The 24,441-nt window shown below is 44.7% G+C and overlaps 1 protein-coding gene across 2 annotated transcripts in view; it reads right to left on the bottom strand.

The window, feature by feature from the left end:
• USE1 (unconventional SNARE in the ER 1) overlaps positions 1-24,441 on the bottom strand; it is a 190,604-nt gene that overhangs the window by 51,784 nt on the left and 114,379 nt on the right. For both annotated transcript variants that reach the window (XM_073593039.1, XM_073593048.1), the window contains one exon: positions 1,148-1,300. In XM_073593039.1, the coding sequence (XP_073449140.1) occupies positions 1,148-1,300 (153 nt within the window). The remainder of the gene's footprint in view (positions 1-1,147; positions 1,301-24,441) is intronic.

Below are 24,441 nucleotides of genomic sequence, written 5' to 3'. Positions count from 1 at the left end.
GTCGACAAAATCATTTTAGTAGTCTAAAATGTAATGGGTGTAATTAAATTGTAATGCATTAGTTACAATTTCCAACCTTATTATATACTGCTGGAGTGAAAAATCTCATATGTTATTATTTAATGCACTGAGGTATGAACATGCAGACCAGTGTTAATTTTGAAGTCAAATTTCAATTTAGTTTTAGCCTTAGTCTTTTGACTAAAAAGCCATTTTAGTTTTAGTTGTATTTTAGTCATCTCAATTGTTTTAGTTTTAGTCGTATTTTAGTAGACTAAAAAAGTATTCAATTAGACAACTAAAATGTTTAGTAGTTTTAGTCGGCGAAATTAACACTGGATCCAAGGCAGGCAGAGTAGTGTAAACATCACTTTTGTACATCAGAGGTATTTAAGTGGACATTGTACAAAGGGCAATCTGGCTTACAGCAATACAATCAAGGATTTAAAAATGCATAATTCTTTTTAATTTTCATGCCACTTTTGAAGTGACATGATTATCTAATAACTAAGTAAAAGACATTTATCACTTGGATATAGTTGGTGGAATGGCACTCTATATACACACACACACACATTATATATATATATATATATATATATATATATATATATATATATATATATATATATATATATATATATATATATATATATATATATATATATATAGTGCCATTCCACCAACTATATCCAGACACATACATATCAACATTTTACCTGGTTCACCTCTTAGGAACCTACAGACTCTAGGTGGTGGCTAACCATGCATGCACGAGCTTTCTCAAGATCCATTCTGATATAGTATAGTATATTCTGATATATTATAAAAAAAACATGCCCTAGGGAGATGGAGTACTCAGGTACCAATGTGTCATATGGTAAAAAAAACACCAGGGGGTGTTCTAAGTTCTATATGCAGAAAGTCTACAAGCAAGCAAAATTATACATTTTGTTTGTTTTGAAATTATCAGGGAAGGGAGAAAATATCACCCACAGAAATTAGATTAAATCTTGATTATTCAGCTGTATGGTGCAGCACACACAGCTAATTATATAGGCTGTGGCTTAAACAGCAAGTATTGCTGCTGCGTGTGAATGAGATGTTTCCTGTGATCAGGCCCAGTCATTAGCTACTTTGTGCTCACCTTTTCCAGCAGCTCACTCCTCATCTCCCCTGTGTAACGTGCTTGTGTTTGAAGATGGACAGTCTTGGTCACTGGTGTACGTTCCTTGCTGATTGTAGGTGTGCGCCCCGGAGCAAGAAACTGATTAGCCAAGGCTTTTTCAGTGGGAGATGACTGCAGGAAATGAACACAGCTTTATTAGTCATAAGGTCCAAACAGTAGTCCATGTCAACATTATTAATGCCTAAATCTTGTTAATTCACCCCTTTGCCAAAGCATTATGCAGGTTTTATTGGCTTGCAAGGATAACTGGATTGGTCTCCACTCCGTGAGATCTGCTTTAATATTTTAAAATTAGTTTTATTCATCAAAGAAGGACAAAAACCCCTTCAATTTAAAGCATATCTAAACCCAAAAGCAAACACTAAAATATATATACACTCACCGGACACCTAACCTTTTCAACCTAACTATTTAACTATGTATCTATGAGTCTTTATTAGATACTCCTTGTTAGTACCAGGTTGGACCCACTTTTGCTTTCAGAACTGCCTTCATTCTTTGTGGCATAGATTCAACAAGATGTTGGAAACATTCCTCAGAGATTTTGGTCCATACTTACATAAAAGCATCCCACAGTTGCTACAGATTTATTGGATGCACATCCATGATGCAAATCTCCCATTCCACCACATCCAGCACAAAGGTGCTCTATTGGATTGAGATCTGATGACTGTGGAGTACAGTACAGTGAACTCGTTGTTATGTTCAAGAAACCAGTTTGAGATGATTGGAGCTTTGTGACATGGTGCATTATCCTGCTGGAAGTAGCTATCAGAAGATGGGAACACTGTAGTCATAAAGAGATGGACATGGTCAGCAACAATACTCAGGTAGGTCATGGTGTTTAAACAATACTCAATTGGTACTAAGGGACCCACAGTGTGCCAAGTAAATATCTGTTGCACCACCAACCTGAACCATTGATACAAGGCAGGATGGATCCTTGCATTCATGTTGTTTACGTCAAATTCTTACCCTACCATTTTGAATGTCGCAGCTGAAATCGAGACCCATCAGACCAGGCAATGTTTTTATAATCTTCTGTTGTCCAATTTTGGTGAACCTCTTCCTTAGTTTCCTGTTCTTAGCTGACAGGAGTGACACTCAGTGTGGTCTTCTGCTGCTGAAGCCTATCTGCTTCAAGGTTCAATGTGTTGTGCATTCAGAGATGGTATTCTGCATACCTTGGTTGAAACAAGTGGTTGAGTTACTGTTTCCTTTCTATTATCTCAAACCAGTCTGCCCATTCTCCTCTGACATCAACAAGGCATCTTCGTCCACACAACTGCAGCTCACTGGATATTTTCTCTTTTTCAGGCCATTCGTTGTAAACCATACAGATGGTTGTGGATGAAAATCCCAGTAGAGCAGCAGTTTTTGAAATACTGACAAGCCCGTCTGGCACCAGCAACCATGCCACGTTCAAAGTCACTTAAATCCAATTTCTTCCCCATTCTGATGCTCAGTTTTAAATTCAGCAAGTTGTCTTCATCCTGTATAGTTCCTAAATGCATTGAGTTGCTGCCATGTAATTGGCTGATTAGCAATTTGTGTTACCAAGCAACCGAACAGGTGTACCTAATAAAGTGGCCAGTGAGTGTATGTATATTAGAGCTGCGCATCTTCACCGGTCTCACGATTCAATTTGATTACGATTATCATCAACGATTCGATTCTGCGATGCATCACGATTACTGCCCATGGTTTTCATCAAAAACCCATCAATTAGCCTCACTGTGCCCATCAATTAACCTCACTATGCCCATCAATGCAGAGTCACGGTGCCAATCAATGTAGAGTCATGGTGCCCATCATCAATCAGCCTCTCGGTGCCCATCAATCAGCCTCACTGTGCCCATCAATGCAGCCTCACTTTGCCCATCAATACAGACTTACTGTGCCCATCAATGCAGACTTGGATCAGTGTTCTGTCTATCACAGGACCCGGTCTAGGAGGCGGGACTCTGTTACAGCGGCCGCTGGAGGAGGAGGATGGGCGCACTGTACCCATCAATGCAGAGTCACTGTGCCCATCAATCAGCCTCACTGTGCCCCATCAATCAGCCTCACTGTGCCCCATCAATCAGCCTCACTGTGCCCCATCAATCAGCCTCACTGTGCCCCATCAATCAGCCTCACTGTGCCCCATCAATCAGCCTCACTGTGCCCCATCAATGCAGACCCATCAATGCCTGGATGGATCATCCACAGCAGGCATCTCTCGTTCTCCAGCCTCACTGTGCCCCATCAATCAGCCCCACTGTGCCCCATCAATGCAGTCCCACTGTGCCCATCAATCAGCCTCACTGCCCATCATCAATCAGCCTCACTGTGCCCATCATCAATCAGCCTCACTGTGCCCATCATCAATCAGCCTCACTGTGCCCATCATCAATCAGCCTCACTGTGCCCATCATCAATCAGCCTCACTGTGCCCATCAATGCAGACTCACCAGTGCCTGGATGGATCATACACAATGGGCATCTCTCGCTCTGTCCCGAGCTTTGATTTGAATATCCCGGTGCGTCCGTCCTCCTTCAGCGGCTACTGTAACAAAGTCAAGCCTCCTAGACCATGTCCTGTGATAGACAGAACACTGATTGGATTAGTGTTCTGTCTATCACAGGACGCGGTCTAGGAGGCAGGACTCTGTTACAGCAGCCGCTGGAGGAGGGAGGAGGATAGGAGCACCGGGATATTCAGCCTCACTGTGCCCATCAATGCAGAGTCACTGTGCCCATCAGCCTCACTGTGCCCATCAGCCTCACTGTGCCCATCAATTAGCTTCACTGTGCTCAATCAGCCTCACTGTGCCCCATCAATCAGCCCCACTGTGCCCCTTCAATCAGCCCCACTGTGCCCCATAAATCAGCCCCACTGTGCCCCATCAATCAGCCCCACTGTGCCCCATCAATGTCAAGCCTCCTAGACGGGGTCCTGTGATAGACAGAACACTGATTGGATCATTGGATCAGTGTTCTGTCTATCACAGGACCCGGTCTAGGAGGTGGGACTCTGTTCCAGGGGCCGCTGGAGGAGGGAGGAGGAGGATGGGCGCACTTGGATATTCAGATCAAAGCTCCGTGACACAGCGGGAGATGCCCGCTTTGTATGATCCATCCACTCACTGGTGAGCGGCCACCCTGGGCAAGTTCAGTGAGATAAAGTCGGAGAGGAAGAGGGGGGGAGGGAGGGAGAGGAGGACTCTGACAGAGGCGCGCCAGGATGACGTCATCGGTGCAACCGCGATTCATTGATTAAATGATCGATGAATATATATATATATATATATATATATATATATATATATATATATATATATATATATATATATATATATATATACACACACATACACACACATACACACACGAATATATATATTATATATACAGCCCTCAAAAATTCCACTCTCCTGCTTGCATTTTGCGAGAGGAATTATGAGGCGTGCGAGTATGTACAGGGCTGCGTTGTCACAGGAATGTAAAGCCAATGCCCCCCGCCATGCACAGGCTCGCAGTGCGGGCATTACAACAGGAATAGTCAGCCGCCTGGGACCGCCCCTCTCCCTCCCTCCTTGCCACACATTCTGCCCCTGCACTCGCAGCACGGGCATTACAGTAATAGTCAGCCGCCTGGGACCGCCCCTCTCACTCACTTCTTGCTGCACATCCTGCCCCCACACTCGCAGCGCAGATATTACAATGATAGTCAGCTGCCTGGTACCATCCCTCTCCCTCCCTCCTAGCCGCACATCCCACACTCGCAGCATGGGCATTACAATAAGAATAGTCAGCCGCCGGAGACCACCCCTCTCCCTCCCTCCTTGCGACACATCCCTCCCCCCGCAGCGCGGGCATTTAAACAGGAACAGTCAGCCGCCTGGGAACGCCCCTCCCCACTTCCCTCCTGCTGCACATCTAAGGAGTGGGGCAGTTCATGCCTCAAAGAAAATGAAAATAAAAAGCCCTCACACTACTAAGATGTGTTCAGAATAATCCACTAATTAATATAAAGAGGGCAACCCTCAAACTAAAAAATTAACAAAGGGCGTATCGTGCAATAAAGTGCAATCAAATACAGTGAAAAAGCCATCTGCAGCAGGATCTAGCAGTGTTCACATTCCACTCATAAATACATAAAATCATATAATGATTCCGCGCTACAGCAATACATAAAGTGCAAAAAGTGCCCAGTAAATATGGTAAACAAACAGTGTGTCAGTGGTGCCCAGTAAGTTGGGATAATAATATAGTGTAAAGGTGATTAATCCATGAACTGATGTAACAATCCAGGGGCATTAGATTCAATGTGGTTATTGTCTCTTAATCAAGCATTTTTCAATAAATGTCCAAAAAAGGAAGTTTCTTCAGAATGCGTTTAAATAAACCACACAGCAAAAAGGGGAGAGGTGTACAATCCCATAAATTAGCTCACAGAACTCTCACCTTGATATCTTGAAATAACAGCATAAGATAGTGTACAGGAATCTGTTCCGCTATTCCAACATCTACCACCAGGGGGTCCTCCGTTCCACTTAGTGTTAAACCTGAATGGACACTTCACATCCACGTCCTCATACAGTCTTGTACTCCCACGGGGGGGGGGGGGGAGTGGGAAGGGATGGGAGAGAAAGAGAGCTCCAATGGTGTAGTATGTTTATAGTTGAAATAGGTTTTATTACTAAAATAGGCTGGACTCTTACATCAATATATTAAAAAGCAAGCATAAAAACAAATCGTATGGCGTTCGGACGCCATTTTCACGTCACTTCCGGTATTATTCAACCGCCGGCCACCCCCCTACGCATTACGTCATCACGTGACTTCATCGTGATGACGTAACGCGTAGGGGGTGGCCGGAGGTTGAATAATACTGGAAGTGACGTGAGAACGGCGTTCAAATGCCATACGATTTGTTTTTATGCTTGCTTTTTAATATATTGATGCAAGAGTCCAGCCTATTTTAGTAATAAAACCTATTTCAACTATAAACATACTACACCATTGGAGTTCTTTCTCTCCCATCCCTTCCCACTCCCCCCCCCCCCCCCCCCCCCGGGAGTACGAGACTGTATGAGGACGTGGATGTGAAGTGGAACAGGGGACCCCCTGGTGGTAGATGTTGGAATAGCGTTGGAATAGCGGAACAGATTCCTGTACACTATCTTATGTTGTTATTTCAAGATATCAAGGTGACAGTTCTGTGAGCTCATTTATGGGGTTGTACACCTCTCGCCTTTTTGCTGTGTGGTTTATTTAAACGCATTCTGAAGAAACTTCCTTTTTTGGACATTTATTGAAAAATGCTTGATTAAGAGACAATCACCACATTGAATCTAATGCCCCTGGATTGTTACATCAGTTCATGGATTAATCACCTTTACACTATATTATTATCCCAACCTACTGGGCACCACTGACACACTGTTTATTTACCCTATTTACTGGGCACTTTTTGCACTTTATGTATTGCTGTAGCGCGGAATTATTTGATTTTAGTGCATGCCTCAAGCCAGTTCTAAGTGGGCGGGCTCAAACCCTCTCGGTGCACCCTTAGTGTGCACTGATGCCCGACCCCCCTGGCTGCAGGAGAATGGTAACTATGACAGTGTGCTGTGATTGGAAGCAGTACATGTGCTTGAGGGGGTTGGAGCACAGCGCAGACTGCTCAATGCGGTGAAGAAGAATCCTAGAGTGTCAGCGAAAGACTTACAAAAGTCTCTGGCATATGCTAACATTCCAAGTCCTTCCTGTCCCTCCCTCTCTATCCCTCTCTTCTTTCAAGATGCACCATTTTCGTCTGTTTTCTCCCATTTCTCTGAGGATTGCAGCAATTTATAGGCCTCCAGGACCGGTATCGCGCTTTCTTGATGACTTTGCTTCCTGGCTACCCTACTTTCTCTCCTCTGAAATACCCACCATTATTCTTGGTGACTTTAACATTCCTGTCAATGTTAACAGCCCAACTACAGCTAAACTTCCCGACTTAACCTCATCTTTTGACCTAACCCAATGGACACATACTTCCACTCACTCCAATGGTAATACCCTTGACCTTGTATTCTCCCATCTCTGCAACCCTGGCAACCTTACCAACACCATTTTTCCTCTCTCTGATCACAACCTCATTACTTTCACTGTATCCTTGCCTCCAACCACCCATCCCTCCAAGCAGCAAACAATTACTTGTAGAAACCTTTGCCACTTTAACCCTTCTCTTTTCTGCTACTGACCACCTATATGACATAATCTCTCCCCTGTCCTGTCCTGACCTGGCCACCTCTGTCTACAACAGTTCACTCTCATCATCACCACACGCAGAATCAGGCCCTGACCGTTACAACCCTGGCAAACTGACAACACTAGAAATCTCAAGAGACATTGCCGTGCTCTTGAACGACTGTGGCGTAAAACCAAATGCCTGCAAGACTTCACCCTATATAAATCTGCCCTTCTAAAATACAATTCATGCCTCCATGCTGCCAAACAAGCCTACTTTGTCTCTCTTATTAATTCCTTGTCATCCAGTCCCCGTCGGCTCTTCTTAACCTTTAACTCTCTGCTTTGTCCCCCACCCCCTCTACCCACTCACTCGCTGCCCAAGAGATTGCCAATCACTTCAAAGACAAGATCGATGCAATTCGTGAGGACATCTCCACTGTACGTACGTCTTCCCCACCCAACATACCTTGCCTAGCAGCACATTCAACACTCTCCTCTTTTGAATTGGCTACTACTGAAGAGGTTACAAAAATTTTCTCGGATGCCCACCTAACCAATTGTCCCTTGGATCCTGTTCCCTCACAACTACTACGGTCACCCTCTTCTTCTATCCTATGCTCCCTCACCCACATCTTCAATCTCTCCCTCTCTAGTGGCATCTTCCCCTCCCCTCTAAAACATGCGCAGATCACTCCTATTCTTAAAAAGCCCTCACTGGACCCTACCAACCTGAACAACTTAAGACCCATCTCATTGCTCCCATTCACCTCTAAACTTCTAGAACGCTTAGTCTACAACCGTCTTAGCTCCTACCTCAATGAAAATAACCTTCTTGACCCCTTACAGTCTGGCTTTCGCTCGCAGCACTTCACGGAAACTGCCTTACTAAAACTCACTAACGATTTACTAACTGCTAAAACCAACAGCCAATACTCCATACTCCTACTACTTGATCTCTCTGCGGCCTTTGATACTGTTGACCACCCGCTCCTTCTCAATAAACTACATTCCCTTGGCCTCCGAGATTCTGCTCTAACCTGGTTCTCTGCCTATTTATCACAGTGCTCCTTCAGTGTCACCTACAACTCTGTCTCCTCCTCTCCATTGCCCCTTTCTGTGGGGGTCCCCCAAGGCTCGGTTCTTGGACCCATTCTCTTCTCTATCTACACCTCCTCCCTTGGTCACTTAATAACTGCCCACGGCTTCCAATACCACTTATACGCTGATGACACCCAAATCTGTCTACTCCTCACCTCACTCCTCTCCTCTCGCATCACTAACTTACTGACATATCAGCATGGATGTCGCACCATTTCCTTAAACTAAATCTCTCTAAAACTGAGCTATTAATATCCCCCCCCCCCCCCCGTGCCCCCCTCCATGACTTTTCCATCAAAATCAACAATGCAACCATCAGTCCCTCCCCTCACGCCAGGGTACTAGGTGTAATCCTAGATTCTGACTTGTCATTTCAGCCTCAAATCAAATCTTTGTCAAAAGTTTGTAGAATTAACCTCCGTAACATCTCTAAAATTCGCCCCTTTTTAACAAATGAAACCACCAAGCTCCTCATTCACTCCCTTATTATCTCTCGCCTTGACTATTGCAACTCCCTTCTCATTGGCTTACCTCTCCATAGGCTATCCCCTCTTCAGTCTATCATGAATGCTGCTGCCAGACTTATCCACCTTACCAACCGCTCAGTGTCTGCCAACCCTCTACTCCAATCCCTACACTGGCTCCCAATCACCCAGTGAATTAAATTCAAAATACTAACCACAACATACAAAGCCATTCACAACTCTGCCCCGAGCTACATCTCTAATCTTGTCTCCAAATATCACCCAAATCGACCTTTCTGCTCTTCTCAAGACCTCCTGCTTTCAAGCTCTCTCACCTCCTCCTCCCATGCTCGTCTCCAGGATTTCTCCAGAGCCTCTCCCATCCTCTGGAACTCGCTGCCTCCATCTATCCGGCTATCCCCTACTCTTGCTACCTTCAGGCGATCCCTGAAAACTCATCTCTTCAGGAAAGCCTATCACATCTGCAACTAATCTCCTACCACTTCCACCAGCTCATTCCCCACAGGTACAACCTTTTGTACCACCTGCCCCACCCTATTAGATTGTAAGCTCTTCTGAGCAGGGCCCTCTTAATCCTCTTGTATTTTATTGTATTATAACTGTATTGTCTCCCTTTTATATTGTAAAGCACTGCGTAAACTGTTGGCGCTGTTCGTGAATCTACAATACGTAAAACACTAAACAAGAATGGATTTCATGGGAGGATACCACAGAGGAAGCCACTGCTGTCCAAAAAAAACATTGCTGCACGTTTACAGTTTGCACAAGAGCACCTGGATGTTCCACAGCAGTACTGGCAAAATATTCTGTGGACAGATGAAATCAAAGTTGAGTTGTTTGGAAGAAACACACAACACTATGTGTGGAGAAAAAGAGGCACAGCACACCAACATCAAAACCTCATCCCAACTGTGAAGTATGGTGGTGGGGGCATCATGGTTTGGGGCTGCTTTGCTGCGTCAGGGCCTGGACGGATTGCTATCATCGAAGGAAAAATGAATTCCCAAGTTTATCAAGACATTTTGCAGGAGAACTTAAGGCCATCTGTCCACCAGCTGAAGCTCAACAGAAGATGGGTGTTGCAACAGGACAACGACCCAAAGCATAGAAGTAAATCAACAACAGAATGGCTTAAACAGAAGAAAATACGCCTTTGAGTGGCCCAGTCAGAGTCCTGACCTCAACCCGATTGAGATGCTGTGGCATGACCTCAAGAAAGCGATTCACACCAGACATCCCAAGAATATTGCTGAACTGAAACAGATCTGTAAAGAGGAATGGTCAAGAATTACTCCTGACCATTGTGCACGTCTGATCTGCAACCACAGGAAACGTTTTGTTGAAGATATTGCTGCCAAAGGAGGTTCAACCAGTTATTAAATCCACCAGTTATTTTTCCACTTGCACTGTGAATGTTTACATGGTGTGTTCAATAAAAACATGGTAACATTTAATTCTTTGTGTGTTATTAGTTTAAGCAGACTGTGATGGTCTATTGTTGTGACTTGAAGATGAGGATCAGATCACATTTTATGACCAATTTGTGCAGAAATCCATATCATTCCAAAAGGGTTCACATTCTTTTTATTGCAACTGTATAGAGAGAGAGAGATAGAGACAGAGCGAGAGAGAGAGATGGAGAGATATAAAGAGAGAGAGCAGCTTGCTGATCCTTAGGTATAATGGCTGCATAAGTTTTCTTTTTTTCCCTTGCTACCAGCCAGTAACACACTTCCCATTTTAAGGTGGCTAGGCTCACCCCTCCATTGTACCTATAGGAGGAGCAACATAGTCACCCTTGAACAGCAGCATTTCAACCTGTGGAGGGGGTAGCGTTAGAAAAACTAATAGATTTAGGACTTTATATAAGTGACTAACAAAGTAAAGCCTTAAGCCTCATACACATGGGTCGATTGCTGGCTGACATCGGCCGGTTGAATAAAAAACGGCCGACATTTGGCCCGTGCGTATTTGGCTGGCTTCTGTTGGACAAGCATGCTGGAAAACCAGCAGCCGACCGGCTCCCAATAAACGCTCTCAGCCAATGACAGAGTGCTGATTGGAGTCTTTTTGCCATTTGGCATACGGGCACATTCACACTCGATGCAGTGGAATGTGTTTTTGAATGTATTTCCACTGAATAGACAGTGAAAAATCAATGTTAGCTAGTGAGCGTAGTCCACGCCGCTGCACTTTTTCACTATTCCAACTCGCATAAAACCAATGTAAGCACAACACATGTAAATGCAACTCTGGGAACAAAAAAAAAATTTTTGGCTCCTTTGAGCACCTAGAGTAAACATACATTTGTTGAATAAAATAACAATTGCCAACTTGCATGCATCAGAAGATTAAGTGCCTGTCCACAGTATCACAGATGCAGGGAATCCATATCACAATGTGCAGCTAGCAGTGCTGACAACCAGGAAGCAGGGAAGCTCCTCTGATAGTGTGGAAACCAAGTCAGTGGCATTAGACACCTGGAGGCATCAAGGGAGCGCTACGCATTTCAGGGCAATCCTGCCTCTTTCTAAAGCATGCTCACCATGTATTTATACACGCAGTCATATATCTTACTGGTAAAGCTGTGAGGGACAGGGGGAATGGAATCTGCCTTGTATATGCTGAAAAGGGTTGCTAGGGACAGCAGAACAGTAGATGTTGACTCACTTAATAAAAACAGTATCTAAATAAATAATAATAATAAATATATACATTTTGTAACATAACCAACACACTCCTAGCCATTACTGCTTACCTCCACCATCACAGGAGCTATATCTTTCTCCGATTCAAATCCCCTCACATGCTCAGCATTGCTATGATGGAGGATATTGGCACATATGCAGGGGTTTGAGAGCTTACTCCTGTGATGTCAGGGTGAGCAGTAAGGACTGGGAGTATCCTTGCAATGTCCTATCAACAAGGCCTCAATGGGGGGGGGGGGTCATCTCTGGGAATTTTTGGCATTATTAGCCAAAAACCACGTTTCTCTCAGAAATCTTCCAGTGGACAGTCCTCTTTATCTAGTATGCCAAACAAACAATGGGTGTACAGGGAAGATTGAGTTGCATTAAAGTAGTGACTACCTGCTTCCAGAACTCAGAAATGAACCCTTTGGGACCTTGTTATCTTAAGACTCCTATTAGTATGTAGATTGTGGCGCTTATCATGTCCTCTAAATAGTGTCTCCAAATCATTGCATAGATCAGGATTTCCCAACCAGGGTTCCAGAGAACCATAGGGTTACTTCTGAGGTTGTTAGAGGTTCCTTGAGCAGAAGCGATTTTTGCCTTTTAGATGAATAACCACTGACACCAATGATTTTTTTTTTAGCTATCTGTAAGGGGGATTATTCCCAGCAACCACAAATATAAGGAGTATTCTTCCCACTGACCATTACACAAACATACCGTGAGCTGCAAATGTAATAATTATTGGCAGGGGTTCCCTGGAGCCAAAAAGTTATATCAAGGGTTGCTCCAAGTAAAGAAGTTTGAGGAAGCCTGGTGTAGATGTAGAACTTAAGAGAGTAGTTCATGTTTCTCTTGTTATGGTTTAAAGGAGTATCTTTTTGAACTCCTGATATACATCTGAGAACATGGGCTATTCCAGTAAATGGTCATTTCATACGGACAGGAAGACTTTGGTCCACACTGATACAGTCAGTTTCAGAATGGGCAACTGATGTTTGTGAGAGAATCATTTTAGGGACCTGTCTCCGGGCAGCGCACCTCTGAGTTAGAAAGGACACCAGGGGGCGTGGCTTACCAATGGCAGCGAAGACGTTTGTCCTGGAGCTCTGCACGAGCTGAGACTGAGACCCACCCAGTGAAGTGCACAGGCGAGCCGATTTCATATGTCGAGGGACTGCAAACTCCCGCCGACCACAGGGGTATCAAGGGGTACAGAGATTAGCCATTACTTTTTCCACCAGCATGTCATCTCTTCACCCGCAGCCTTATTCAAGATGGTGCCGCCACTTCAAGTAAGAAAGCTACACTAGCGGGGACTGCAGGGGACCTGTCCTCCCCAGCCGATCGTCCGCTCTCCCCTATCTTGTCCCCGGACCTCCCGCAGTCAAACTCGCAGCATGCATCGGAGTCAAATGGCGGGGCGGGCGGCCGCTCAGGGGAGCCCTTTGTGATATAGTTGCGGTGCTGCCTACTAAACAAGACCTGCAGGCCTTACGCCAAGCAGGTAAACACAGTGGAAGAACTGGTGAAGGACCTGGAATCATCTACCAATGCTACAGAGGCCCGCGTCACCACCTTGGAGATGGAACACCAGGCCTTCCGCCACCATCTTATTGAAGTCCAGCTGCGACTAGATGAGGAAAATAGGAGCAGAAGAAATAATCTATGCCTCTATGGCATCCAGGAAGCCACCATGGGCCCGGACCTATGTGCCACAGTAGTGGCTATCCTGAACCAGGTACTGGGCAAGCCTCCCAAACCCGAACTGGAGCTGAACTGGGTGCACTGAGTGCCAGGCCCAAAGGTGTCTCCCTTTACTACACAAGGCCCTACTCCCCTGAACTCCCCCCTGCGGGATGTCCTCTGTATGGTCCACTTCTTCTGTGTTAAAGAAGAGCTCCTACGACAGGCCCGGATATATCCAGCTATATATCCAGATGTTTACAGGTAAACACGGGCCACGCAGGGACTAATACGACCTCTTCTTGAAGCAATTCGTGAAGCAGACGCAACTTATTGATGGGGCCACCCTTTCCATTCAATTGTGCATAAGCAGGGATCTGACTTCTATCTTCACTCCCTTGACCAACTCCCAGAGCTGTTCAGATTCCTAAACAAGCCTGCTATCAGCGTCCCCAATTGGCATTACTATCTGCTCACCCACAAGGCACTCGGCCCACCCTTACCAAGACCACAACGGATAAGGCAACTCCGTTCTCGTGCTTCAAGTCATGAGGCCCTTAGATCTCATCCAACCTCCTCCAAGGATTGACCTCCCCAGTTGTCTAAGTAGCTGGTAAGTCTTTGCAAAAAATGACTTGGTGGATTTCCCAGCCCCAGCCGCCCCCCCCCCCCCCCCCCCCCCCGAGTCCCAGCGGCCTTCCCACCTCAGACCCAATGAACTGGGTGTCCAGGCTCCTGTCCAGCCTCGACCCTCTGGGCTTTGCCGACATGTTTAATGTTTCCTTCTCTATTAGAACAAACCTGCAACTGCTCCAAGGATCCCATGATTTCTGACTACTGGCTCTGTTTATCGTTTCCATCGGCCTAGGTGGCTGGTATCACATCCTAAAACATGACTTGGTGGTTTCCTTCAGAGGGACCCGGCGATTCCTTTACTTAATGCCAAACTAACATGATACTATTCTCTTTGCCAAGTATACTGCCACCTCTCCACTGAGCCCAAAATCCCCCAATTTCATTCTGGGCCCCCTGACTCTTGGTCTAGAGCCTTGAGGAATATCCCTCCTCTGCTCCTAGCTCAGTCTACCCAATTTAATTTGTTGTATTTGTTGGGATTGGTTTTTGTGGGATCTGCAAACAGGCGCCACACCCCGATACCTCTACTCCAGTGTCAGATTTGACTGTTAGTCTGTCGACCCCACGTGGCGTTGACTAATAGGGACCGACCTTTGAACACCCTATTTATTTCTAACCCTCTCCTGGCAGGTCGCAAGGGTTGTTCCCCATTTGTTGCTGGGGTGGTGGGGCCTGTCTGGCAGGGATGTGTATTTCATATGTTTATGGTAATACTGTTGGATACCTGTATTGCTCTTTAACCCCAGATGTGGTACGTGCATTTTGTCACTCTGACCCTCTGTCTTGGTGCCCTGGGGAGCGGAGTAAAGGCTCTATACTCCCTCTGCCTGGAGTCTCATCATCACGAGTGCTCCCCCCCGGTCCACCACCACAGTATGGTCTCAGTTAATGGTTCTTTCTTACCTTGTTCCTCATGTTTGATTTACACAGCTACTATTTGTACTCTAATTCGGCTGGCTCTATTAATAGTTATAATGTGGCTCTCAATGTTCTCACCTGGTGTCTCTCCTAATATTTTGTTTTCTTTACAGTTTAGTTGCTCGATTCGGGCGACTCCTAGCGCTCCATTCACCCAACAAATATGGTGGACTCCTTGTTGGGCACTACCAGTGCTTAGCCAGAGCCCTTGGCTTACCTACACTATTCATAGATTTCTCCCTCCTTCTCCCTTTCCCCCTCTACCCCCCCATTTCTTTTTCTCTTCTCTTCCTTTTATTTCTCTGTTTTTGTTCTTTACCTGCCGCCTCGGGGAGATCCGTCTATTGGGTTTATCTCACATACTCTACTGGGTTCGCTTACTGGTAAGTGGATAGGATGGGTCTCCTAAAAATCACCTCCCTCAATGTGTGGGGTCTTAATATGCCTGAGAAACCCTCCCAGCTGTTGGCTGGTTTGAGGAAAAATTAAAACCCAAATTGCTTTCCTACAGGAAATGCATTTTCGTGGTGACCATATCCCTAAATTGACTAATGGGGCCTATTCAACAGCATATCAAAGTGTGTCTCCCATCTCCAAGTCTAAGGGTATAAGCATCCTGCTCGCCAAATCGGTCCCCTGGACTTTTTGAGGCACAACAGTCAGACACCCAGGGTCCTTTTCTCCTCCTGAGGGGGAGGGTGTTTAACTTGCCAGTCACCTTTGCGAATGTGCATTTTCCGAACGTGGACCATCTCTTGTTTTTACCGAGGCTTCTCCCAGAGCACCTGGAGTTCACAGAGGGTCTCCTCATCTTTGGGGGAGACCTCAATTTCGCTATGGACCCGCTACTGGTTGTCTTGCAGGGCTCCTCTCATCTCTCCTATTCTCTTCTTTGGCGGATGAAGGCAGACCTGCAAACTCGGCATCTGGTAGACCCCTGGCGGTTGCTACATCCACAGGAACGTGACAATTCTTTTTTTTTCTCCGATCCATCACACCTACTCACGGCTTGACTATCTCTTGATAAAGAGTGAAGACTTATCCAGAGTAGTGTTAACCTCTATTGATGTTATCTCTCTCTCAGATCACGCCCCGGTCCACATGAGACTCCAACTGGGACCAGCGACTCAGACCCCACCATCCTGGAGACTAAATTAATCTCTGCTCCAAATCGGAAGAGATCCGTACCAAGTTCTTGACCACTTTATGGGAGTATTTTTGCATCAACGAAGCCTCGGTCACCAATCCATCCATGGTGATGTGGGAGGCCCATAAAACATCCGATCAGAATAGGAGCTTGCCTTAAAAGAGAGAGGTCTTGCCGTATGGAAGAACTTTTCGCCCAAATGCGTATTTTGGAATGCTGCCATAAGGCCACTCTTGCCCGCTCCACCTATCAAGATCTCAGAGTTCGTGAGGAACTCCGTTCACATATATTCCACAAAACCAAGCAAAAACTGGCCTGGGCACATCGTACAATGTGCGAATTCTCTAACAAACTTGGTACATTGCTTGCACGGGCATTGCATGGTCCCCGCACGAAAACTTACATTTCGAGCATCATGGCCCGCTTAGGGCGGAGGTTGACTATTTCCTCGGATATGGCGGCGCAATTCAGGTCCTTCTACGAGGGCCTGTACAACTTAGGTGGAGCCCCCTTTGATGGTAGAACAGCCCCGCAGTCATACCTAACCTCCTCTGGCATGCCCTCGCTCCCTCTTGCAGTACAAGAGGAACTGGAAGAGCCTATCACAATTGAGGAATTGGGAGTCGCTCTGGCTCATTCGAAAGCAAAAAAGGCCCCCGCCGTGATGGCCTTACCTCAACTTATAAGGCCTTTTTTGAGACGCTTTCGCTACTCCTGGTCTCCAGCCTTAATTCTATCATGGAAGGGGAATCCTTTCTGCTAGACACCCTGAGAACTTATATTCTTCTGATCCAAAAGGAGGGGAAGGATCCACTGCGGTGTGGGAACTATCGTCCGATAGTGCTCCTGAGCACTGGTTTGAAACAGTTTGCCAAAATTCTAGCCAATAGGTTGCTCCCACATATCCCGAGTCTTGTCTATAAGGATCAGGCAGGCTTTGTGCCTCTTCGAGAGCCCCGCGACAATGCCATTTGGGTGGTGAACCTGATCCATGCAGCCAGATCATCGAACCAGCCTCTCCTCTTGCTGTCGACAGACACATAGAAAGCCTTCGATCGGGTAACTTGAACTTTTATACGAGCCACCCTCGAACACATTGGTCTCTGATCCTCTATGTTGAGTTGGATATTGTCTCTATACTTCCACCCCACAGCCGCTGTTAAGTTGAATGAGACGAGATCTAATTTCTTCAATATTCATAAAGGCACAAGGCAAGGCTGTCCTTTGTCCCCTCTGATATTTATACTAAACCTAAAGCCCTTTTTGTGCACAGTGAGGGCAGACTATGCCATTGTCGGGTATTACAAAAACGTCAGGGATGGCCGTATTTGCGGATGATCTAATTTTCTTCCTAATCCCCTTACTTCCCTCCCGAATCTGCTGCAATCACTGCAAGAGTATGGCACTCTCTCTTTTTTCCAAAATAATAATAAATCAGTCCAAATCTTCCGATCGCAACCTTACGGTGGATAAGGATATGGTCAAGTCATTGAGTTCAAAGTTTCTCCTCCACAAGCTGTATTCAGCGAACTTCCCCCCCACTGCTTGTTCATCTTAGAACTGATCTTCTCCATTGGCATTCCCTCACATTAAAGTGATTTGGCCGCTGTAGCACCCACAAGATGACCATGTTTCCCAGGGTGGTATACCTGATGCAGGCGCTCCCTATCTGCCTTCCTCCTGCGTTTAAGCGAGTTTGTTTTTTGTTTTGGAGACCTCGTCTCATCGCAGGCCACAAATCGAACTTCAACTTCTCGATGTGAAAGCCTACTACAGGGCGTCATCTCACGAGACTGGTGGATTGGCACTGCCACGGAGGCGAAACATTGGGTGGCCATGGAAATCGAAGACTCCAACGGCACAGCTAAGATTTGGCCGTGGCTCACATTATCTCTGCCCAAAGCCCTCACGGATCCCCCACCTTAGGCAGTACACTGTTGGTGGCTAGGGACACCTTCCGACACTCTTCAGTGTCGCCATCGCCCTCCCCTATGATACCGATTCTGGGCAATCCGGAGTTTGTACCCGGCCTTCAGAACCCTCACTTCCAGCGACTGAAAACGAGTGGATGGCTTTATCTCTGCGACTTCGTGGGTCTGGATGGTCAACTTTCCTCCTCTGCTGGGGTGTCTGCCGCAGACCCCCCGTTGGACTTCTGGAGTGGTCTTCAGCTGCATAGCTTTCTTTGCAGGTGTTTGCGGACACTGGGCATATCTTGACAGCTCACGGAATTGGAAAACATTCGTCACCGAGGGGAGCTGGTCCGCCATAGTCTCTCGACAATCTACACACTTCTAATTCGACCGGTGGAAGGCTTTGTCCCCCTAGTTCTGTCCAGGTGGAAATTGGACCTGGATACCCAATTCACTGACTCCCAGAAGGAGAAGATCCTTAATTTTGTACAGAAGTCCTCTATAGCTACCAGAGTCTGAGAGACTTGTTACAAAATTCTGACTCAGTGGTACAGAGTACCTACCACTCTACACCAATTCTTCCCTCAAGTTCCTAGTCTGTGTTGGTATTGTGGCAATGCTGAGGGTACAATGTTGCATATCTTTTGGGATGGTCCTAGGCTCAGACCATTCTGGCTGGAGGTGACTGGCATGATCAAGCATCTGGCAAATGTCGATGTGGAGGGGAATCCTGTGGTTTGTTTGCTCCATCTTTCATCGCGACCGATTAACACAAGGCCTCCCTTACTATTGAATGCGGCTAAGGCGTGCATCCCCCTCTGTTGGAGATCGGAGACCCCGCCATCCAAAGCCCTGTGGGTTTTTAAAGTAAATGAACTGACATATATGGAAGATCTCACCGCCACCTTACACAACCGGCAGTAGACCTTTCGTGAGACCTGGAGACCCTGGCACCACTTTGTGTATACTGACGCATATCTCCAGGAGGTCTCGCAATCTGGCTAACCTCTTGGATTTAGTTCTACTCACCTGGGCGAGAGGTACCAACTGCCTACTATCGGTTTATCCTTTCTCTCCCCTCTTCCTTGACCTTGTTTTCCTCCTACACTAGGGACACCTGCTATTTGTTTCTCCTCCCTCCCTGTCTATTTAATCACTTCCCTCTTGTCCTTCCTTATGTGGATATTAGGTCTAGTTGTGTGCATTACTTTTTTGAATATAGCTCATAAATGAATCCACCTTTATTTTTACTTAACTTTATGTTTTATTCTAATCCACCTGTCCATCGGGACGCTCTGCATCCCAATACTGTGTGAATCTGTATGAAAAAGAAAGGACACCAGGAAAGACCTATGTGATCAGATGTTTCAGTTGTCCCACAAAAGCAATATGCCCAGCAGAGCCATTCCAGCTTCCTTTTTGTCTTTGTAGCATGGTCAGTTTTAATTTAGGTCCAGTAGTATCCCATGTGAAGTTAAAGAACAAAGAATTGAACTCCTTTTAAAAAAAAAAAAAAAAAAAGGGATTTTGGTGCTATACATCTACCTACCCAGGTATGTGGGTAGGTATATGTATTTTGCCAAGAGGATCATGTTAATCAGATTATTTTTTCTGCAACAGAGGTAACTTAGACCATTCTTGCAGTTTACATTTAAAGTAGAATTCAAGCCTAAACCTAACTAGTCCCCTGCACCCTCCTAACACCTATGCTGACTAACCTGGGTAAAAAAAGATGTACACTTAACTATTTTCAGCCCTCTCCGGTCAAGTTATGTGATCCCCTGCGTCAGCAAGTGGCAGCTACAGGGGAGAGGAAAGAGTGTTTGACTACAGCTGGGAATGCTTGTGAGCAGGGGCGTCACCCATAGGCTCCCATGGCTCAGCCATTAATGGCGCTCTCTCCTCCCCCCTGCACTGGCTGCTGACTAACAATGAAGCCGGATTGTGACTAAAGTGGGCCGACAGTAGGTAAGTACGGTATATATATCTTTTTTACACAGGTTACAGTTGTGCTCAAATGTTTTCATAGCCCTGGAGAATTAGTAATATACAGTATGCACCATTTTTAAAGAAAACATGAGTGAGTGGGCAAAATACAGCATTTCCTCGATTCAGTGCAAAGTTCTCTGCTCACAGCTGACAAAAAAAACCCAAAAAAACAGGCAGCCTGCCAAGTTTATCACAACATTGTCAGCGCTGGGAGATAACTATAAACAAAGTATCTTTTCGTTCTTTTAGAATTTAGATCAAAGGAATGAACTTCCAAATGAGGTCAGTTTAACCACTTAAAGACTAAACTTTTTTCTGACACTTGTTGCCACAAGTTAAAATCAGTATTTTTTGCTAGAAAATTACTTAGAACCTCCAAAAATTATATAAATACATCTATCTATATATATCTATATATATTTTTTAGCAGAGACCGTGGAGAATAAAATGGCAGTTGTTGCAATATTTTATTTCACACGGTATTTGCACAATGGTCTTTCAAATGCATTTTTTTGGGAAAAAAACAAAAACACTTTAATAAATTTAAAAAACTAAACAGTAAAGTTAGCCATATTTTTTGCAAAATGTGAAAGATGATGTTACGCCGCGAGAATCATAAGAGAATCGTGATCTTTATCCTAAGCATAAAAATCGTGATTCTCATTTTAGCCAGAAGCAGGCAGCTCTAGCAACAAGTAAACAAATGAAATGATCCCTGTTCAAAAGTCTGCATACCCTTAGTTCTGAATACTGTGTACTGCCCCCTTTAGCATCAATAACAGCATGCAGTCTTTTGTAATAGTTGTCTATGGGGCCCCAAATTCTTACAGATGGTGTAGTTGGCTGCCCAATCGTCTTGGCAAAATGCCTCCAGGTCATACACGGTATTTGGTCATCTTGTATAAATTGCACATTTGAGATTTATCCAGAGTGGCTCAATGCTATTAAGGTCAGGAGACTGTGATGGCCACTCCAGAACCTTCACCTTTTTTTGTTGTAACCACTGGAGGGTCAACTTGGCCTTGTGCTTAGGGTCATTGTTGTGCTGGAAAGTCCAAGAGCGTCCCATGCGCAGGTTTCGTGCAGAAGAACGCAAATTGTCTGCTAGTATTTTCTCATAACATGCTACATTCATTTTGCCATACATTTTCACAACATTCTCTATGCCTTTAGAGCTCACACACACATTAGTGCACCACCACCACGCTTCACAGTGGGGATGGTATTCTTGTCACTGACCCCTCCCCAAACATAGTGCTTATGGTTGTAACCATATAGCTCTATTTTGATCTTGTCACTCCAGATTACAGTGTGCCAAAATCTGTGAGGTGTGTCAAAGTGCTGTGGGGCATATTGTAACCGGCATTTTTGTGACATGGGGCAGTAAAGGCTTCTTTCTGGTAACTCGACCATGCAGCTTATTTTTGTTCAAATATTGTCGTATCGTGCTCCTTGAAACAACCACACTGTCTTTGAGATGCAATGAAAAACCCACAGGTAACATCAGGAGAAATGAAGGCTGCTCTTAAACAATTCTTCTGGCAGTTGTGGCTGCAATCTTTCTTGGTCTACCTGACCTTGGCTTAGTAGCAAAAGATTCCCAAATTTTTCACTTCTTAAGTGATTGAACAGTAGTAACTGACTGGTAGGGATGCACCAATACCATTTTGTTTTTACAACGAGTACCGATACTTTTTTTTTAGTACTCAGCGATCCCAAATACCGATACCTGTTTTAACTTCAGCTGTCAGCAATGATACAAACCATTGAAAAGTTATTTATAAATTAAATAAATAGATTTTTTTTAAATTGTTCGCTTTTTCAATAAAAATGTGTAAATATGTGTTAATATATATATATATATATATATATATATATATATATATATATATATGTGTAAAAATATTCACTAACAAAGCAAACAAAAATTTTTTTAATTGTTTATCATTTATAAAAAAAAGCAGGAAATAATAATTAAATGGAGTAGAATAGGGAGTTAATTAACCACTTAAGGACTAGCCTCATTTTGGATTTTAGGTGTTTACATGTTTAAAACAGGTTTTTTGGCTAGAAAATTTCCTAGAACCCCCAAACATTATATATTGTTTTTTTTCTAACACCCTAGAGAATAAAGTGGCGGTCATTGAAATACTTTTTTTGCACCGTATTTGCGCAGCGGTCTTATAAGCGCACTTTTTTTTGGAAAAAATTAACTTTTTTGAATAAAAAAAATAAGACAACAGTAAAGTTAGCCCATTTTTTTTTTATATTGTGAAATATAATGTTATTCCAAGTAAATTTATACCCAACATGTCACGCTTCAAAATTGCGCCCGCTCGTGGAATGGCGTCAAACTTTTACCCTTAAAAATGTCCATAGGCGACATTAAAAAAATTCTACAGGTTGCATGTTTTGCGCTACAGAGGAGGTCTAGGGCTAGAATTATTGCTCTCGCTCTACCGGTCGTGGCGATACCTCAGATGTGTGGTTTGACCACCGTTTTCATATGCGGGCGCTACTCACGTATGCGTTTGCTTCTGCGTGCGAGCTCGTCGGGACAGGGCGCTTTAAAAAAATTTTTTTTTTATTTTCTTATTAATTTTACTTTATTATATTTAGATTTGCACTGTTTAAAAAAAAAAAAAAAAAAATTGGATCACTTTTATTCCTATTACAAGGAATGTAAACATCCCTTGTAATAAAAAAAAGCATGACAGGTCCTCTTAAATATGAGATCTGGGGTCAAAAAGTCCTCAGATCTCATATTTGGACTAAAATGCAAAAAAAAAAAAAAAAAAGGCGTTTGAAAAAATGACAAAAAAAATGCCTTTAAGAAAAGTGGGCGGAGCTGACGTAATGACGTTGCTTCAGCCGTCCAATGGTATGGAGACGGGTGGCGGCCATCTTAGCCTCACTCGTCTCCATACCCAGGCACAGAAAGGTCCCGATCGCCTCCGCTGCTACCGACGGCTCCGGTAAGCGGCGGAGGGCGTGGGAGAGCGGCGGGAGGGGGGGTGGCACCTCTCCCGCTGCCGATAAAGGTGATCTCGCGGCAAACCCGCCGCAGAGACCACCATTATCGTACACAGAACCGGCTCCTGTAAAGATGGATACCTCGGTTGTGGCAGCAGCTGCTGCCGTTACCGAGATATCCATCTTCAAAATGCCGACGTATATGTACAGGAGCCGGTCGGTAAGTGGTTAAGGCTGATTCGAGTAAATTAAGGGTTAATAAGGGGTTAAACAGAGGAACATTTGCTCATCCATTTGATCTGCATATGAAGAAACAGAAAGATACAAAAAGAAACAATGTTTATTTTTATTTTAGTGTTTCAGTGGCTGAGCAATGTTGTTAATAAACATTGCCAGGTGCTTTTTTTTTTCTTTTGACAGCTCCAATTACCGGACTTCTTTAACACTTTAGCTGTCAGAGGAGACCCACTGACAGCTCAAAGAATGGAGCTTGAAAATATCGGTTTCAGGTATTGGTGCATTTGCACAAGTACCGATATTTGTGAAAATACTTGGTATCGGCACCAATACCGATACTGGTATCGGTGCAACCCTAGTGACTGGCATATTCAAGGCTTTGGATGCCTTTTTATATCCTTTTCAATCTTTATAAAGTTCCATTACCTTGTTACACAGGTCTTATGACAGTTCTTTTCTGCATCCCATGACTCAGTATCTAGCCTACTTTGTGCATCCACATGAGAGCAAAAAAATGTATTGACTATTTATACACAGACCCGAACTACAATTTAAAAAGCACAGATGTGGGAAATCAACCTTTAAAGCGGGGGTCCACCTAAACCGCCAAAAAAAAAAAATATTAAAAGTCAGCAGCTACAAATACTGCAGCTGCTGACTTTTAATACATGGCCACTTACCTGTCCCAGGGTCCAGTGATGTCGGCAGGCGACGCCGACAACCCACTCGGTTCTCGGCAGCTGCCGCCGCCATCCTAGGTGAGGGAATCAGGAAGTGAAGCGTTGTGGCTTCACTTCCCGGTTCCCTACTGTGCATGCGCGAGACGCGCTGCGCATCGTAACTGGTCCCCGCTATCTCCTGGGAGCTGTGTGTTTCCCAGGAGACAGTGCGGACTGACAGGAAGAGGCATAGACTCCCATGGGAGTCTATGCCGGAAGTGGGTGCAAATACCTGTCTTAGACAGGTATCTGCATCCCCCTCCCCCCTGAAAGGTGCCAAATGTGACACCGGAGGGGGGGAGGGTTCCGAAAAGCTGAAGTTCCATTTTTGTGTGGAACTCCGCTTTAACTGCAATTTTAACCTGTGTGTGTCTGTCACCTTGTGTGTCTGTACCAAGGCATGTAAACTTTTGATCAGGGCCATTTAGGTATTTTTGTTATTAGGATTTAAAAAGGAGCCAAACCACTATGTGATAATAAATGGCTTCATATGATCACTACCCTTAAATAAAAAAAGACAGTTTTTTTGCTTG

The sequence above is a fragment of the Aquarana catesbeiana genome, linkage group LG01 (genome assembly GCF_042186555.1).
Source record: "Aquarana catesbeiana isolate 2022-GZ linkage group LG01, ASM4218655v1, whole genome shotgun sequence".
NCBI classification, from domain to species: domain Eukaryota; kingdom Metazoa; phylum Chordata; class Amphibia; order Anura; family Ranidae; genus Aquarana; species Aquarana catesbeiana.
Note: the sequence above shows the minus strand (reverse complement) of the source record. Positions and strands in the feature narration are given on the sequence as shown.